At 38.1% G+C, this 19,757-nt stretch overlaps 1 protein-coding gene and 1 pseudogene across 1 annotated transcript; both read left to right on the top strand.

Moving 5' to 3' along the window:
* Nucleotides 1–501: 501 nt before the first annotated feature.
* LOC135769076 (interferon-induced very large GTPase 1-like) lies at nucleotides 502–15,177 on the top strand (annotated as a pseudogene).
* Nucleotides 15,178–15,923: 746 nt separating this feature from the next.
* On the top strand, nucleotides 15,924–17,896 carry LOC141279811 (interferon-induced very large GTPase 1-like). Its single transcript, XM_073813838.1, has one exon. The coding sequence runs from the start codon at nucleotides 16,241–16,243 to the stop codon at nucleotides 17,210–17,212; it is 972 nt and encodes a 323-aa protein (XP_073669939.1). The 5' UTR covers nucleotides 15,924–16,240; the 3' UTR covers nucleotides 17,213–17,896.
* Nucleotides 17,897–19,757: the final 1,861 nt, after the last annotated feature.

Raw genomic sequence — 19,757 nt, 5'->3', positions numbered from 1 at the left:
TGTGATACAAACCTCATTTTTTGTGATTTTAACTTGAAATTTGGATCACAACTGCTTGAGACATATGGCTTCATGTTTACATTATTACTTTTTTGAGAAATTTACCTTTTTATAATTTTTTTAATAAAATTAATATTTTATTGGATTATTTTTATTTATTAAAATAAATTTAAACTGCTATAACAATTTTTCTGTTAAATATTTTCACCTGCTTACACCTTGAATTGTCTTCTTTAAAACAAGATAAAGATTAGGCTTCTAGACCAAAAAATGCCAGAGTTATATTCATTTGAACATGCACTTCAATTTTTCACCCCCCCACTCTAAAGGATAGGACGACGCTTAAGAGGTTAAACCTACTATGGAAGTGAATGGGGCTCATGATCAGTTTGGATCAAAGACATTAATACAGGTTTGTAACAACAAAAGAGTGAGAAAATTATGAGAGAATATTTTTTTTTGGGTTAACTATACCTTTAAGCCCACACACAGACTCGCAGACTCCACCCCCATTCAGATCTCTTCCTGCTTTCATGAAGAAAATACTGCCAGAATCACCTCAACACGATGAAACTTTAACATACAGGTATTTTCAAATCTCGTTATATTTGTAATATAAGTGTGTGTCTAAATATTAGAAAAAAGAAAAAAACAAAGAGATATAAATGTAATTAATGTCTGAATGAGTTGCAGTAACATCAGACAGTTTCACTTTCATTTTACAGAATCGACTCATGATCAGATCTTTGTGTTAAAGATTTAGTTAAGTGTCAGAAGAAGAGCTGTGTGATGTGTTATGATTATTTTTACTTTACAAGTGTAACAAACACAGAACATAAACATAATGCATTGAGAATAAATGAACAAATTCTGCATTAAGAGATAAAAGTTTGCTTAAACTTTACTGTAAATAAATCATAATGCACTAAGATCTTTATTTATTCTTACTTAAATATGAAGTAATTTACTGTATTATTGTTTATTAAAATGATTAGACCCTTAGGTTATCATCAGGTTACATTCTCATAAGTTCTCTATTGGGTGTCATTGTATTGAATGTATATCAGATATGAAGGTCTGCTCACACAGAGAGTACTTCAGGTTAAGATCTTAAAGTTATCCTATGAATGAGCTGTAAAAAGTTAAAGTTTAATCAACTTTAAAAATTACTCCAATTAGTAAAACCTAAAATATTTAAACATTTTCACATTTTTCAATAAATATATTAAAATTCGCAGGTGTTACTAATTGAAGTAATTTTAGGCGTTGATCCAACTTTGACTTTTTAAGTGTACTTTGTCCAGTTTATGTTTCTTTATGTATTACATTGGCGGGTCACCAAACAACTGCTCAGACAAATTTAAGGAAATCTAACACAGTGTAATGTATACTCTTGAGCTATATAATGAAACTTTAATATCTTAAACTTCAAAAGATGTTAGCAGAAGAAAAACAAACGTTTGGTGTGATGAGATTTTTCTCTGGCTCGAAGAAGATCATCTGAAGATAAAATAAAGAAACAGGATCATGTCCACCACTGACAGCACAGGTGAGATACACAGATAATGTTGATATTTCTCACTGATATCAATCTCAGAGTTTAATATAAGTGTAATGTTTCTGTTTTCTGCAGTGTCTGTTGTTCACAATCCTGCTCGCAGGAGAAAAAGCAGCAAAGAATATGATCCTCCTAACAGTAAGTCTTTACATGAAACAGGTTACAGATAATGTTGTGTTGTGTCAGTGTGTGATGTTGAGGATTGTAAATATTAAATGTGTGATTCTTCATTACAGTGAGAATTATTTTACTGGGTAAAGATGTGTCAACAAACAGTCGAGTGGGAAACTTTATGTTGGGAAGATCAGCGTTTGATAGTGAAGCTCCTCCAGATGATCATCAGATTGAGAGAGTCAGAGGAAAAGACATGATGATCATCAACTGTCCTCATCTGCTCCAGCTGAACCTCTCATATCATCAGATCATAAAGACAGTGAGAGAGTGTGTGGATTTGTCTCATCCAGGACCTCATCTCATCCTTCTCATCTTTAAACCTGATGAGTGTTCAAGAAAAGATCAAGAACATCTGGAGATCATCCTCAACTATTTCTCTGATAATGTTTATGAACACACACTGGTGCTCACAACACACGACTCACACAGTGTTCATCAGACTGAAGTCAATGACAACATACAGAAAATCATTAAAAAATCCTTTAACAGACACTACAGACTGAAGAAAAACTGCACTGCTGCTCGTCTTATTGAGACTTTTAGAGACATTGTCAAATCAAATGATGGTTGTTATCTGATCTGTGATAAATATAAAGATTCACAGAGTTTCACAGTGAAGCAGCAGACAGATGAAAGAGGTGAGTGTGAACATACAGGATTTACATTTACATTTAGTCATTTAGCAGATGCTTTTGTCCAAAGCAACTTACAAATAGGTAAACAATCGAAGCAATTAGAGCAATACAAGAACAACAATACATAAGTGCACTAGTCTCATCAAGTCTAACATAGTATACATAGCCATGGGTTAGTTAGTATTTTTTCACAGAAAATGTACAGATAAAGATGCGAAAATGGAAAAAGATATTAAGCTCTGTATTAGTAATTGAGGTGTTGAAAGATATTTTTAGCCGATTCTTAAAGACAGCTACAGAGTCAGCGGTTTGTATCGCGTACGGCAGATCATTCCACAGATGTGGAACAGGACCAGAGAAGGGATGCACCACAAGACTTTGCTCTGTGACAGAGCGCAGTGATTGAGAGGGTACATATGGCTGCATTTTGAATCATCTGTAGGGGTTTGGTTGTGCAGGCTGGGAGTCCGTCAGCAGTGTTGGGAACGTTACTTAAAAAAAGTAATTAGTTATAGTTACTCACTACTTGTTCCAAAAAGTAACTGAGTTAGTAACTGAATTACTCTATAATAAAAGTAACTCGTTACCAGGGAAAGTAACTATTTGCGTTACGGTTAAAAAAAAGTAGCTATATGTCAAAGAATTTGTATTTTTTAGCAGTTTTCACATGTGAGTTGAAATGAGTAGAACAGACAGGTGTTCATACATAACTTTCCATATTTATTGCACGTCAACAGACAGCAAGAGTTTTATCCTACACTTCAAGTATTATCTTTGTAAGAAAAGTAAACAGTTACACCATATAAAGTGCATTTAACTTCAGCAAACTAAATTAAATAAAACTCTCTCAACCTGAGACAACTGGTCAAGTAAACAACCTGTACTTCCAAGTGTTTTGTTCACAAAAAGTTAACTTTTAAACAACAAAAAGTGTGTTTGCTCTGTAGTCGTATTCTTAATTAAATGAATCAAACTCCCAATGTCAGACAACTGGTCTGGTAGACATTCTGTACTTCAGGTATTTTCTTCAAAAGTAAACAGTTAAATAATATAAAGTGTGTTTGCAATAACTGTAGCAAATTAAATAAATCAAACTGAGATAAATAGTCTGGAAAACATAGGCTGCTGTATTTCGTTTTCTTCATTAAAAAAGTAAACAGTTTAACAATATGATTCATTAAATTAGAGTTGCTTACAACGGATGTCGACAAAGTCTTCGCTCCCGGACATAATGTACACATTACATGCACGTTCTTGCTTTGACCACAATGAATTTGAAGTAGTGCTTATATGCCAACTTTTCATCGGATTGCTCCTCCTGACTCGCCATCTCTTCTGCTGCCGCGAATCTCTGTTTAGCTGTTGCGTGTGTGTGGGTAAATTCCAAATGCCGTTTGTGCGCCCTTGAAGGGCACTTCGCGAAGGGGATGTAAAATCCAAATAAACAGAAAAAGACGCTGTATTTTATCACCAAGTGTATTTTAATTAGCCACACTATCAGACAACATTGCGCAACTTTATCTAGAGTTTATACATCAAGAGATTTGATCTTCGAAGGGAATAGGGCATAGTGATCATCACTTTCGATTGGAATTCGCCCTGTGTGTGTGTGTCGCCGCAGGCGCGTGCGCTGGCATGTGTATAACAACACTGGCTCTGATTGGCTACCATGAAACACATTACTCTGCCTTAGCCAATCATAATCGCTTATCTCGTTATTAACCTACCTCCTCACTAGCTGTGTGACCCAGGGTTGCGTAACGTTTGGATCACACAGGTTAAGTCAGTGCATAGTAACGCACCGCATTTAACGTCCGGTAACATTAACGGCGTTGTAACGGCGGGAAAAGTAATTAATTAGATTAGCCCGTTACTGAAAAATGAACGTCGTTACGTAACGCCGTTCTTTTAAACGGCGTTATTCCAAACACTGTCCGTCAGTAACGCATTGCAATAGTATAATCTGGACAGGACAAGAGCTTGGACTAGGACTTGTGTTTTCCTAATATTGTGAAGGATGAATCTACAAGAGCGGGCGTGCTGGCAACATGCTTGAGAAGCTAAGCTGATGAACACTTCCAGGTTTCTGGCTGTCCTGGAAGGTGTAATAGTCAAATAACCTAACTGAATGGAAAGTTGTGATGAATCTTAGGGTCATACAATATGACAAGCAGTTCCGTCTTTGCAAGGTTCGGCTGAAGATGATAATCCTTCATCCAGAGTGAGATGTCACTCAGGCATGAAAGCAGAAACTGTCAGGGTGGAACGACAAGTGCAGTTGTGTGTTGTGTGAAAGCCATGTTTCAAAATAACAAAACCCAGGAATCATGTATATCAAAAAGAGCACTGGTCCAAGCACTGAGCCTTGAGGTACCTTGGTATTGAAATGACTTGGATGTTACCCTTGCCTGCCTTAGGGCTTCAATTACTGAGAGCAGTGCAGTCTCGGTGAAGTGACTGCTCTTGAAAACAGACTGATTGCTGTCCAGGAGGATATTTTGTGTGATGAAGGTTAAAAGCTGGTCAAAAACCATATGCTCAAGAGTCTTTACAATGAAGGGAAGAAGAGAGTATGCATGGGTATGGGATATAACGGGCAGGTAGTTGGGTGGTTACAAGCAAAGACCATGGAAACATCCGCTTCAGATAGGATAGAGAAAGAGGGGAGTGAGCATGCATCAGGGGTTTAAGCATGTGCAAGAGGTGGCGGGGGGCAAAGAACTAAAAATTATTTGTTGCCTTAAAAAAAAAGAAGCAAAATTGTCAGCCGTTAAGTCAGATGAAGGTGGGGGGACAGACAGAGAATAGCAGGGAAGGTCTTAAAGAGAGCACAAGAGTCAGGTGAGCTGTTGATTTTTGAGTGATAGTAGTGAGTTTTAGCAGAGGGGACATCTGTGGAGAAAGAAGCCAGAAAGACTGATAGAGACAGATGTCAGCAGGATCTTTTGATCTGCGCCACTTCCTCTCTGCAGCCCTAAATGCTCATAGAGAACCTCAGATAGCCAAGGGGCAGATGGTGTGGCCTGGGCTGGTCCAGATGTCAGAGGGTATAAGATGTCTAAGCAAGATGCAAGTGTAAAGTCTAGTGTCGGTGGCGTTGTTTTTATCTAGTAGAGAGAGTTATTTGTTTTATTGGGTTTAGTGGGGTAACCTGGGTGTGACCAGTGGAACAGTAGTGTGTGTAGATAAGATCTAAAATATTAGCAGACCTCTGGGCTGCCGCAACCACTGCTGTGGTGGACTGACTGTTTAAATAACTGGTAACTTGTGTAATTGAATTCAGCAGCACACGCCCAACAATATTCAACGACAAACAACTGAAACTAATGTGAGAACGCACGAGAGCAAGCGTGATTTTAGCATGTGAGACAAAGGTTAAAGGTGCAGTGTGTAATTTTTAGAAGGAGCTCTTGAAAGAAATGCTAAATAATATACAAAACTATATTATCATGGGTGTATAAAGACCTTTTATAATGAACCGCTATGTGTTTATTACCTTAGAACAAGACCTTTTTATATACATACACTGAGGGTCCCCTTACATGGAAGTGGCCATTTTGTGCCGCCATTTTTCTACAGAAGCCCTTAACGCATAATTTTTTTTTACAACGTTTTCTCTGGCGATGACATGTTTGTCCGGTGGCTACCGTAGCTTCTCTATGTGTTTCAAAAACAAGGGGTGAGCAGTGGACTAAGCCGTTGGTTGCAATTTTGCAAACTCACCACTAGATGCTGCTAAAATTTACACACTGCACCTTTAACAAAACGGCGTTTCTTAGCAACGAGACTGCGCTAAAACTTAACAAAACTATAAACAAATACACTTAAACTTTTCTGTAGACTCCTGTTGATAAACTGCTTTTCCCGATTTATTTATTTACTAATGTTATGATGATTGACTGTTATAACCACAGCACCTATATCATATCATAGCTGTAAACCTGATGACAGATATATGTCACACGGTGACAAATGCAAGGGGCGGAACCAAAAGTCGAGAAGATTGGTTCCGCACGGAGTTGGGTTCCGCCCGGCGGCATGAGTAGATACACCGGAATCTCCGGGAGAACGCCGCGACCAAAATCAAGCTAATGATGCGCAGGTGTGTTTAATAAACTCAGCGATCGAGGATTGGAGGACGTAAGGAAGCGAAGGAGTACAAAAGGGAGAAGAAAATCAGAGGTTGTATACTGGAAGTTCTTGACATTGTGGAAGTGTTGACATGTATCGCTTCATTTGAAATCATTGGATGAAATTGGATTGGAATTATATGCAGCTTCACTGTGCGGGTGCCCCGCAGTCTAAGAGAGTGTGACAACTGACCGTGAGTACAAGGAATTTACTGTGGAATGTGTATATATTGAGAGCCTGTCGTTTCATGTGCGTGTGCGCCCCCAGTGAACGAAGATAGCGGCCCCGTCACGGAGCAAAGTGGAGGGTGAGCCGGTTGTGTATTATTGTCGGAAACGAGAACCCTTGCTACAGCTATATTCGACACCAGCTTTCATTATAACACCCCGCCGGTCCATCGCTGGCTCTGGGAAGATCGTGGCCTGACCTTACTAATTGTCACAAAGTGTGTCGTGGGTGAGTTTTGACTTTGCTGAGTGTTACACTTGATGCTGTGAAGTGTTGTGCTGTGTATCTGTTGTCGGGAGCCACTACAGTGAGTCAGTCGCAAGAGAAGAAACCGTGCAGTGGGCGAAGTGCTAATTATACATCTGCTGTGCAGCGGGTTGGTGTAGAGACGGGTGTGGCATTGAGAGCCCCTGTCGTGGAGTTGGTGAAGTTGGTGGTGGATCCCATTGAATGCCATGACCCTGGTGTGAGTAGAAATGTGAGTGCTGATGTGTATGAAAAGGAAAACCCAGTGTGTGTAGAAGTACAGTAATTTGTTTTCACGGAGTCTTCTCAAGGGTACGCCCCTGTCCAGATCTCTGAAGATACACCTACGGAGAGGAGAGGGAAGCGTTCGGCTCGTCAGTGACGGTACTTTACCCTTTAGTGGTTACTGAGGACTGGGAGGTAAACAAAACCACAAGAACCCATCTCCCCACGGTTAGTTTGTGAGTAGATCTTTCCACTGCACCCACACCTTGTGTTACGGCACTGAGCCTTCACAGAAGAAAGTCAACTAAGTAATTACCTGTAAAAGTATTCACCACATTTACTGCCACCAGCCCGCCTATGAAAGAGAGATAGCCTCATTTAAAGGTGCCGTGTGAATTGTGTAACAGCCCTGAGCCTCTAAAAGAGGAAAACGACCAACCAGTTACCTGTGAAAATACTCACCCTATTCGCTGCTACCAGTCCACCGGTAAGAGGAAGAACGTTGAAGTTAAAGGTGCCGTGTGATTTGTGTTACAGCCCTGAGCCTCTAAAAGAGGAAGACGACCAACCAGTTACCTGTGAAAATACTCACCATAGCGGCCGCCACCAGTCCGCCTGCAAGTAAGAGAGGAAAGTTAGAGTTAAAGGTGCCATGTGATCTGTGTTCCAGCGAGCCTCTAAGGAAGGAAGACGTCCAACTAGGCGCCTGTGAAAATACTTACCATAGCTGCTGCCACCAGTCTGCCTGCAAGTAAGAGGAAAAGGTGAAAGTTAATGGCGCCGTGTGATTTGTGTTACAGCCTGAGCCCTAAAGGAGGAAGACACCCAACCAGTTACCTTTGGAAATACTTACCATAGCTGCTGCCTCCAGTCTGCCTGCAAGTAAGAGGAAAAGGTGAAAGTTAAAGGTGCCGTGTGATTTGTGTTACAGCCTGAGCCCTAAAGGAGGAAGACACCCAACCAGTTACCTGTGGAAATACTTACCATAGCTGCTGCCACCAGTCTACCTGCAAGTAAGAGAGAAAAGTTAAAGTTAAAGGTGCCATATGTTTTGTGTTTCAGCGGGCCTCTGAAGGAGGAAGGCACCCAACAAGTTACCTGTACAAGTACTCGTCATATCCATGGCCGCAAATCCACCTGCAAGTAAGAGAGAAAGTTATCATTAAAGGTGCCGTGTGATCTTGTGTTGCAGCCCCAAGCCCGCCCACAGAAGGAACATTATAGACCTGTATCTGAAAGATACCCACTGTGCTCACTGCCCCGAGCAACAGATTTCTGCCTCCAGGACAGCGGAGGGCGCCACTAATAGAAGAGACCCCAAATGGCTGCGCCCCCCCCTTCTGCCTGTTGAACTTGCCTGGAGGCCAGAAGAGGCCCTTATTTTAAACCCCCCCCTTTTTTCCTTCCCCTATCCCTTCTTTTTAAATATTTAATAAAGTTTATTTTTATATTACTCGTACCTTGTGTGTCTGGTCATTGGGGTGGCTTTGGGAACCTCCTCGAGGTGGAAACTAGGAAGGGGCGTGACCCTTTAGCTATCTCGGGTCCGCTCCGACCTGTGACATATACACATAATAATCTATTATATTCACACAACAATGCAGTTTAATCTGATTTGATATCAGACATGGTCTACAAATAACTATAAGACTTGTTCTTCTTTGATAGATCTTCCAGAGATGAGAGATGATATGAGGATTGTGCTGCTGGGTAAAACTGGAGTTGGGAAGAGTGCCACAGGAAACACAATCTTAAACAGACAAGCGTTTATATCTGAAGAATCTTTTGAATCAGTGACCAGTGAATGTCAGAAACAAACAGCTGAAATCAACAACAGATTGATCACTGTGATCGACACTCCAGGACTGTTTGATACTGAATCCAGTCATGAAGAGATCAAGAGAGAAATGATGAACTGTATCTCAATGATTCTGCCAGGACCTCATGTGTTTCTCTTACTGGTTTCACTGGGACGATTTACACAAGAGGAGTCAACATCAGTGAAGATCATTCAAGAGATGTTTGGTGAAAACTCTTTAATGTTCACCATGGTGCTCTTCACCAGAGGAGATCAACTGAGAAACAAAACTATTGAAGAGTGTTTGGGAAAACCTGGATCTGTGATTAGAAATCTGCTAGAAGAGTGTGGAAACAGATATCACGTGTTCAATAATAATCTGACTGAAGATCAAACACAAGTTTCTCTTCTACTGGAGAAAATAGATGACATGGTGAAAGCAAACGGAGGAAGTTACTACTCATCTAAGATATTCAGAGAGATGGAACGAGAAAAACAACAACAACAAATGAAGAAACTGATGGAGAGAATTGAAGAATTAAAGAGAGAGAAAGAAGAGCAAGAGAGACAGATGAGAGATGAGATGAGAAAAGAACGAGAAGAACATGAGAGACAAAAACGAGAAACGAATGAGAAAATAAGAGAAAGAGAGGAAATGCAGAGAGAGAACGAGAAGATCAGACAAGAGAAAGAGAAAATAGAAAGAGAGAAAGAAGATCTTCAGCTGAGACATGAAGGAGAAATAAAGAGACTAACAAAACACACAGAGGAAGAAAAACTGAATCAAGACAAAGAGAAGAAGAAAAGAGAAGAAGAATACAAGACAGAACTAAAAGAGAAAGACGAATATTTAAGAGAGATGAGAGATGAGATGAGAAGAGAACGAGAGACATTAAAAAATGATGCAGAGGAAGTGAAGAAAGAAAATAAAGATCTCCTGATGAAATATGAGATACAAACAGACAAACTGATGAATACAATAGAGAATCATGAGAGAGAGAGAAAGAGAAGAGAAGATGAGTTTGGAGAGAGAGAAGAGAGATATAAAAGAGAAATACAAGAGAAAGAGGAGCAAGAGAGAAAGATGAGAGATGAGATGAGAAGAGAACGAGAGGAACATGAGAGACAAAGACAAGAGGAGAGACAGAGAAGAGAAGAAGATGAGATAGAGAAACAGGTTTATGTTGAACAGTGTGAGAGACTCAAGAATGAAATGAATGAAATCATGAAAGAGAAAGAAAGAATAGAAAGAGAGAAAGATGTTCAACTAGAAGAGTTTAAGAAGAGAATACAGGATGAAAGAAACATGATAGAAGAAAAAGAAAAGAGATATGAAGATAAACTGAAACTCATGAAAGAAGAGAATGAAGAAGAACTGAATAGAAGAACAACAGAGATGATGGAGGAATATGAAAGAGAGAAAGAAGAAATGAAGAAGATCTGCTCTCAGTCACTACACACTTCACTACAGGTGAGATTATTTAAAGACTCATGTTTCATTGATGTTTATTATCCTCAATAATCTTCATTCTGCATTTTGTGATGTTCTAGTTTATTAAAGAGTCACAGACACACATGATGTAGAGTTGAACCAATATTCACATTTACTGAATCGCCTTTAGCATAACAAACACACTGGCATAGTGCTGTCATACTTTTTTCTGCGTAATGCGTGTCTATATTCAGAACAACATTTTTGCTTGAAACATTACACATTTATTTATAGTCTTCTGTTTTTAATGTTCATGTTTACACCTGACAAACACTAAAAACACTTTCACTGCATTCATATTATTTAATCATCTTACAGTCACATCTTTAAAGAAACATTTCAGATCTGAGAAACCTTAAAATAAAACTAAATAAAGACTGAATGAGATTTAAACATTATTACCCTATATATACTGGCTCTTAATGAAAGATGAATTGTGGAATAATAATAAAGAATCAAACAATAAAACAAAAAATGTACAAACATTACAACAAAATTAACAGAAGATTCAGATGAACTGAAATAACTGCATGACAGAAATTAACAATAAGTTGATTGAGTGTATAAATTTATGGCTGCTCTTATAATTAATATTCATTATTAAATGATTATTTAAACTACAGAAGATCAGATAAAATGACACTTATAATAAATAATGTTTTATTGTTTTGTCTATCAAAAAAGGACTTTGAAACAGCAGGAGTCAGACCAGATGAACATCTACAACAAGATAAGACTGAACAAATACAACATCTGTTTCAGAAGCTTCATCTTACAGACAAACATCAGAATAAACTGAGAGCTTCAGATGTTCTTCAGATATCTAAACATTCATTAGAGTCTCATGAGTCTTGTGATAAAGAAGAGCTGGTGAAGATATATCTACAGAAACTACTAATGATGAACTACAGAGCAAGAGACATTAAAACTAAAGAGACAAATGAACAACATCACACACAACAAACAGACGATGACTTACTTGAGGAGGAGGATATTTTTGAAGAAATGTCTTTGTCTAATTACATATGTAAATCAGACCCAGTTCACCCGATGGATGTTCAGATGTCTGTGTTTCACTGTGCTGATAGTTTCCTAAAGCAGCTGATGGTCACTAAACTCTCACAGTGTCAGTTTGCTCTTCCTCTTCTTGTTCCTCATCCATTCACACAACAGATTGAGTTTCCTCTCTGGACATTCAGACAAATCAACAAGAGCTGGAAGATGATAAATTATGACAATGACATCATCAGTAAAGAAGAGCCGGTGTACAAAGCAGAAACTCCAATGGTGTCGTTCTTCAGGTTTGGTTCTGTGTCTTCATCCAAGTCTCAGCTGATGAACAATCTGATCAATGAGAAACACAACACGTTCTTCCACAGGAACTGTCCAGGCAGCAGCAGAACCAGACTACTGATGGATGGAGTGGTGGAGATCGCCTGGTTCTGCCCATCTGGAAAAAACACAGATAAATTTACTGACTGTGTTGCTTTCTGTAATCTTCATGGTGATGCTGGAGTCCATGAGAAACAACTGCAGATTCTGACTGATATGTCTTCAGTTAATGTTGTTCTTTTTCCAAAACTTGACAAGAATGACAAAAACATGATTAAAATTCAAAACCTGTACAGAGACAAAAAGCCACTTATTTGTCTGCTTACTGAAAATGAATCTGCTGTCACTGAGACGAGGGGAAGAAAATACAAAATTGGTTTGAAAGACAGAAATATATCAGATGTATCAGAAGAACTCAGAAGAGCTATAAATGATTGTGTCTCATCTTCAGCATCAGCTTCCATGTTCAGACTTGAAGATTTGTCCAAACACTCAGACATCAGAGTAGATGAAGAAGATGATGAAGACTGCAGGAGAGGAAGAGAAGCAGCACAGCAGATGATGAGTTTACTGGAGAATAAACGTCTGAGAGAAATCAAAGAATCACTTCTGCCTCATCAGGGGAAACTCTGGCATCAGTGGTGTCAGAAGAACAAAGAACTTCATCTACCTCAAGGGGAAGACATAGAACAAGAAATAAGAAGAAAACAAACAGAAATGAAGAAAATTAGAGAACAGCAACACAAATCCCACATAAGTGAGTTTATAAAGTTGTTTATAACACAAATTAACTCACATAATACAAATAATATGTTTTTCCTCAAATGGCTCAGAATATTCCTGGATGAATTTACCACAGCTGATCTTTTTGCTCTACATTACAAATATGTGGAAAAGTGGTCAACAGTTTTAAAACTAAAAGAAAAAGAAAAATCTGAACAACTCAAAGGTAAACAAACTGAACTTGAGCGAATATTTGAAGAACTTCAAGCATCAAACTTTGGTTTGGAGCACATCATGAGAGAGATCGGTCAGATCTATGAATCATGTTCATCTATGAAGAAGATTAAGACAGATCTTCGGTTTCATTTCTTTTCTCTCCCGAGTCTTGCAGCAGAGATGATGATCTGTGGATTTCCACTGGAGCTGATGGATGGAGATGCTGCTCATGTTCCTCTGATCTGGATCACTGCTGTTCTAGATGAACTTGTACAAAAACTGGGTGACCAGAGAGTCTTTGTGCTGTCAGTTTTAGGGATAAAGAGCTCTGGGAAATCTGCCATGCTCAATGCCATGTTTGGACTTCAGTTTGCAGTCAGTGCTGGCCGATGCACCAGAGGAGCTTTCATGCAGCTGATCAGAGTATCAGAGGAGATGAAACAACAGATGAAGTTTGATTATATTCTGGTTGTTGACACTGAGGGTCTTCATGCTCTAGAACAGTCTGGAAGATCCACAAGATATCATGATAATGAATTGGCCACATTTGTTGTTGGTCTTGGACAGCTGACATTGATCAACATCTTTGGAGAAAACCCAGCTGAGATGCAGGATATTCTTCAGATTGTTGTTCAGGCCTTTCTGAGGATGAAGAAGGTCAAACTGAATCCCAGCTGTATGTTTGTACATCAGAATGTTTCAGACGTCACAGCTGGAGAGAAAAACATGGAGGGAAGAAGACGACTGGAGGAGAACCTGGATGAGATGACAAAACTTGCTGCTAAAGAGGAATTCTGTGATGCTGAATGTTTCAGTGATGTCATTAACTTTGATGTACAGAATGATGTGAAGTATTTTGCTCACCTGTGGGAGGGAAGCCCACCAATGGCACCACCAAACCCAAACTACTGTGAAAATATTCAAGAACTAAAGGAAGTAATTATTTCACAAACCTCAAGATCAGATAGTATGAGTCTGACACACCTGCGTGAGAGAATTAAAGATCTCTGGGAGGCTTTACTGAATGAAGGATTTGTGTTTAGCTTCAGAAATTCTTTGGAGATTTCAGCATACAGGAGACTGGAGACAGAATACAGCAAGTGGACCTGGACTCTACGCAGTGTCATGATGAAAATTGAGAACAAAATACAAAACAAAATAGAAAATGAATCAATTTATGAGATTGAGGAGAGAGATCTTCAGAGAGAACTGAACAAGAAAAGTGAAGAAGTGAAAAAGTCAATGTCAGATTTCTTTGAGAAAGACACAGATAGAGATATACTGATTCAGTGGAAAACATCATTTGAAATAAAAATCAAAGACCTTGAGGAGAGCATTGTGAGAGAAACAGAGAAGAAATTAAATGTGATTCTTCAGCAGCGAGATCTGAAGAGAAAGATTGATGCTCAGAGGACACAACATGAAAACACTCTCTTAGAAAAGAGTAAAGAACTTGCATTAAAACTTAAAGACAAAACAAATAATGAAGAAATATTGAAGAGAGAGTTTGATCTGTTTTGGGAAGAGTGTGTGAAGAAGATCACCAGAGATACTCCACCAATCGAAGACATTGACATACTGAGAGATTTGAAAGAGATCCTCAGTGACATCTATAAAAGTCTCCCTGTAGACACCTGGAACAACAACAGAAATATTTTCATTGTGCAGAATTATTTAGAATATATACAGATAAAGAAATCCACTGGAATTACAGAACGTTTGGTTAATTTCTTTATTCGTGACAGACCTCTTGAAACTCAAATAAGAATCTTAGTCAATGACATTGCTGATCAGATAAACACAATTATTTGGTCATTTAATATGTCAAAGATGGGATACAACAAAAGCTGCATTCAAGACCTCATAGGTAACATCAAGTCAAGAATAACAGATTATGAGAAGTCGTCTGAGAAATATGTGTTCAAGAATGAATTCTTCATAGATTTGGTATTTTCTATATTTAAGAGAGCAGAAAAGACATTCACTGATCAACACAGAATGTTCAGAGAAGTCAATGATCCTTTTCTCTATCTGAAGAAGAAGAGAGATGAATACTATAATATTTTCCAGAAATACTGTCGAGGAGCAACATCAGCTGTTATTTTTGGAGATCTGTCAGAAACTGAGGGAACCCATTGAGCAGAGTGTCTATGAAAACATTGCCAGAGATTTAACAGATGAAATCAGATCAAACTGTCCATCACTGAATGCTGTAAGGACCCACCCACTGGTCCAACGACGGATTCCAATGCCGTGGGAGAAAGGATCTCGTGTTCTGAATCTCTTCCTTTAAGAATTAAACATTCATTCAAATTTAGTCTTTTGTTCATATTTGACTCTGTGAGGTTTCCAATCTGACTCCAAAATTTATAATAAAACTTAATACATTATTAATATTGTTTTAGATTATTGATTATAAATTCTCATAGTCTTAGTTATTCGTTCATTAGGGACCCGATATCGCACAGGATATACGTCGGCCGTTGCGTATATCTCACGGACACAAAATTGCCAGTTCTGATTTTAGTCAGAGGTTGCCGGGTAAACTAATATTTTATGTCTGGCCGCCCCATGCTTGCTCCGATCATAAAAATAGTTATTTAGTCACGATCATGCAACTTGCTAAACCAGGTGATAGACATAAATCTGAGAGTCCTGGTGAATGTGCTACCTGCTCCATTCAACATCAAAACACCAGTGTGATCATATCCTGACATACTTATTTTGCGGTAATACCAGACTCCTTCTAATCTACTGGAAATAATAATTTCTGAAAGAATTAAAATAAATCAATACAATTTCTGAAGAATTTAAAATGAATCAATAATAACAATTTATTTTGCCAAGCAGGTTACACTTAAATCAATCATTTAGTTTCCAAATTCATCACACAAAAATGTCAACATTCACATCTAAAATAAAAGTAGCAAAGTAAAATAAAATCACAAAGTCAAATCATACCTGGCAAGTAAAAAACGACACACATCAGTGCGGGAAGTCTGAATACAGAAGCTTCCTTGAGTCCTTTGCCAATGTTCCTTATATACACCAGTAAAATGGGAGTTATGGTCAATCTGGTATTTTCATTTAGTTTCTCGTGTAGTTTCTCGTGTAGTTTCTCGTGGCCCTAAAGGTCACCAAATGAGATCGCCAGCCATCTGTACTTAAGATTACCTAGAAAAGACACGCCTCTTAGAAGAACAAAGAATATATTTTAAAGTTAAATCTCCAATATACTCTTATCTTAGACTTAAAGAAATTAAACCTCTTTTTACCCATCGCACCATGACATTTAAAAAGATATCAAACATGATGTAACAGTATTTCCATCATCACAACATATGATATACTCAGTGTTACATGTGTTTAGTATATTTCCAGCAACAAGATCTTTCAGAGGGGGCAGGAAATACAGGTCAGTTCCTGAGTATCAGTGACCCCTGTGGAGAGAGATAACACCCTCTCTCGGGAACAGGCATAGAATGTGGTTTTATTGTTTTATGGCCCAGCTCCAAAAACACACTCTTGTCCATCTGCCCTACAATGCAAACAGATCAAATCTGGAGAAACACATCCTGAAGAGACTTGCAGAAGAAGAGAACTTTGACAAATACATGAACTACATTCATAATCCAAAAGATCACTTCAAGAGTTTCATCAGAGATGAAGTCCATCAGGACATCAGAGATAAGTTCAGTATCAGTGTTCAACCCAAGATGAATCAGAACATTAAAGTCCTGCAGAAGAAGATCCTGACAGCAGCTCATGAATCTACTGAAGATGTTCAAGTGAAGTGTGGAGATGTTAACTTGTGGTTGAAGTTTTTCACACAGAAGCTCTCAGATGTTCTGATATTCTCTGTAAAGGACTTCAGTGGACTCAAACATGATGATGTTGATGATTTTAAACTCTTAGAAGATGTGATAAGAACAGAACTTTCATCTATAATGACTACCATCAGGAGAGAGTGCAACACAGATACATTTGATAAAAAACTGGATCTCAACAACAGACCAGATGAGATTCTGATTGATCATTTCTGTCAGTGCTGTTGGGTTCAGTGTCCATTCTGCAAAGCCATCTGCACCAACACAATAAACTACCATGATGGAGATCACAGCGTTCCCTTTCATAGAGTGCATGGAATCAATGGGTGGAGTTACAGTGGAACTACAAATCTATCTGCCAGCATTTGTACAACAGAGGTTGCAAGTAATCAATATTTGTGTACCTCAGATGGTGCGAGAGTCTCCTACAGAGAATACAGAAGAGCAGGAGGAGTTTATGCTAAGTGGAGCATCACCCCTGATCTCTCTGAGCTGCCCTACTGGAAGTGGTTTGTGTGCAGATTTCAGAAAGATCTGGAAATATACTATAAGAAAACATTTAAGGGGAAAGGAAAGATTCCAGATGAATGGAGACAATACACAAAACAGGAAGCTATTGAGAGTTAACATAAATACATCTAACAAAGCAGCTGAGTCAGATATATGTGACTGAATCACAACAAACTGAATTCAGATTGTATTTAAACTTCAGGATTTTGCTCTTTTTGGTGTTTCGTTAGAGATTCATGTGGAGCACTGCATTATTATCAAACGCACTGTAAACATTTAATGTATGTAATTATAAGTAAAAGATAATTTAACAGTGCTACAATAAAAACTTGTTAGTATCTGCAGTTCTCCTGCTTGATTATAATTGTGTTAACTATGTTTGAAAACTTGACTGTAGAAACTCACACCTGTGACATGAGTATTACATCATCATTGAATATTTGTTACTTAGCAACAATCCACTTCTGAAGATCTACACTGCTTACTGGAAGAGTTTATTTTTTTATATACATCATTACATTTTTGTTGTGTGTTTATTTTAGGAAACCTGTATGTTAAAAAGTAATATAGCGGTAGAGATTGTGAAGCTGTAGTTTATAGCTATAGTGTTTTAGGCCCTTAACTATGTTTATAAATTCATTGTTACCTACATCTTCTTAGGGATTACTGTTTTATTATAAGATACAACACAGATTAATATATGTCCTGTAACATCAGATTTAATCATCATTTGTAAATGTGTGTATAAGTTTGTGTAAAAATGCTGGTCCTGTACGAGCTTGTTTGAATCAATATAATGAATAATAATAATAACGCTTGAATAAATTACGTTTACGTTTTTGTTTTTTATCATTTTCAGCAGCAAACATCTACAACAGATAAAAACTTATGAACTGATACTGCATTTGAACTCTCCATTCTAATAAAAAGCAAACATAAACAAAGAAATACATAAACACAAAATTAATTATTGTGCGAAACATTCAACCTGATCTCACGAATTTCCGTGGCATAGTCACGGAATTTTGTGCTCATTTTTCCGTGGCATTCTCACGGATCTCCGCATTTTTCCGTGGCCCTGCTACGGACTGTCTTTTTCCGTGGCATTCTCACGGATTGGTTACTCAACTGTTTTGTCCTATTTTCTTACCATTTTCGCTTCGGTTTAGGGTTAGATTTACATGAAATGACATCCCTACCCAAACCCAACTCTAACCCCAACGCCAGGCGACAATTGTTTAAAGTTTAGAAAATATAAAAGAATAAATCAGAAAAAATTATATAAACCAATAGTTAAAGTGACATACAAATGCAAACACCAAATCTAACCCTAAACCGAAGCGAAAATGGTTTGAAAATAGGAAAAAGCAGTTGAGTAACCAATCCGTGAGAATGCCACGGAAAAAGACAGTCCGTAGCAGGGCCACGGAAAAATGCGGAGATCCGTGAGAATGCCACGGAAAAATGAGCACAAAATTCCGTGACTATCCCACGGAACTTTGTGAGATCATGTTGGAAACATTCATCATCAGTGACATTTAAACTGTTGATCAACTATAAAAATGTAATTTCTTTTTCTGAAACAAAACTCTAAACAAAGCAATTTAATCCGATTAAATCAGACTGACTTCATTTAACATCAATATTCATTTACTCTTAGTAATAAACAAAAACATTTAATAAAAAAATAATGTTTATTACTGTTACGTCCCTAAAAATAAATAAATAAATGGCTAAGGGCATGAGGGAACACAACATAAAATACTGCTATTTAACTCCCGGATCACTTAATCCTATTAGCATGTTTAAGTTGCTGGTGCAGAAGGACATGAGGACAAACTGGGACTGATAGGTAAATGAATGCATTTATTCATTACACCAACGTGCATAAAGGGGAGAGACACAAAAACCAGACCCAGGGAGTAGGAATTAGAGCGGGGCTAAATCAAAGAAATAAACAGAAACAAAACCCGTACTCTAACTTCAATCCCACACCCCCTAAACTGCTACAACAATAAAATAAAAGAAGTAAACAAAATCAACGGCGCTCAACACGCCCTACCTAAACTACACTGACATAAAAACAAAACATACAACAACAGCACCCGCTTCTTACCTGATGTACTAACAACGTGCTTCCTAGGTGTTGCATAAATGGAAGTCACGTGACATGCTTTCCTGTTCCTTACTCCCGGGCCGGCAATAAAACAATATGAAAAACGTATAATTTTAATTCTACATAACCCAAAGAAATAGCGAACCAATACAAACGAAAACAAACAAAGATCTTTCTCTCTCTCCCCCCGCTTCCGGTCTACGTCCGACCTTTAAGTAATGACGCTCCTCCAGGTGTACATCATTACGATGATAGGCAACCAGCAGCACCGCCCTAAGAGATACTAACAGAAAGAATAGAAACAAAGACAACAAGAAAACAGAATCCTAGGAGCACGTAACATCCCCACCCTTAAAAAACAAACATGATACAACATTATGTTTGTCACAATTTCCACAAGGGGAGGAAAGAAAAAAAACAATAAGGAGAAAAAAAACTAATTTTTATATACTTACATTAATTTTCCCATTAAACCCTTGAAAGCGCATCAGCTATTACGTTATCAGAACCTTTCTTATGCCGAATTTCAATGTTATAATTTTGGAC

This window comes from Paramisgurnus dabryanus, chromosome 3 (genome assembly GCF_030506205.2).
Source record: "Paramisgurnus dabryanus chromosome 3, PD_genome_1.1, whole genome shotgun sequence".
NCBI classification, from domain to species: Eukaryota; Metazoa; Chordata; class Actinopteri; order Cypriniformes; family Cobitidae; genus Paramisgurnus; species Paramisgurnus dabryanus.
This window is presented reverse-complemented; position numbering and strand designations above follow the sequence as displayed.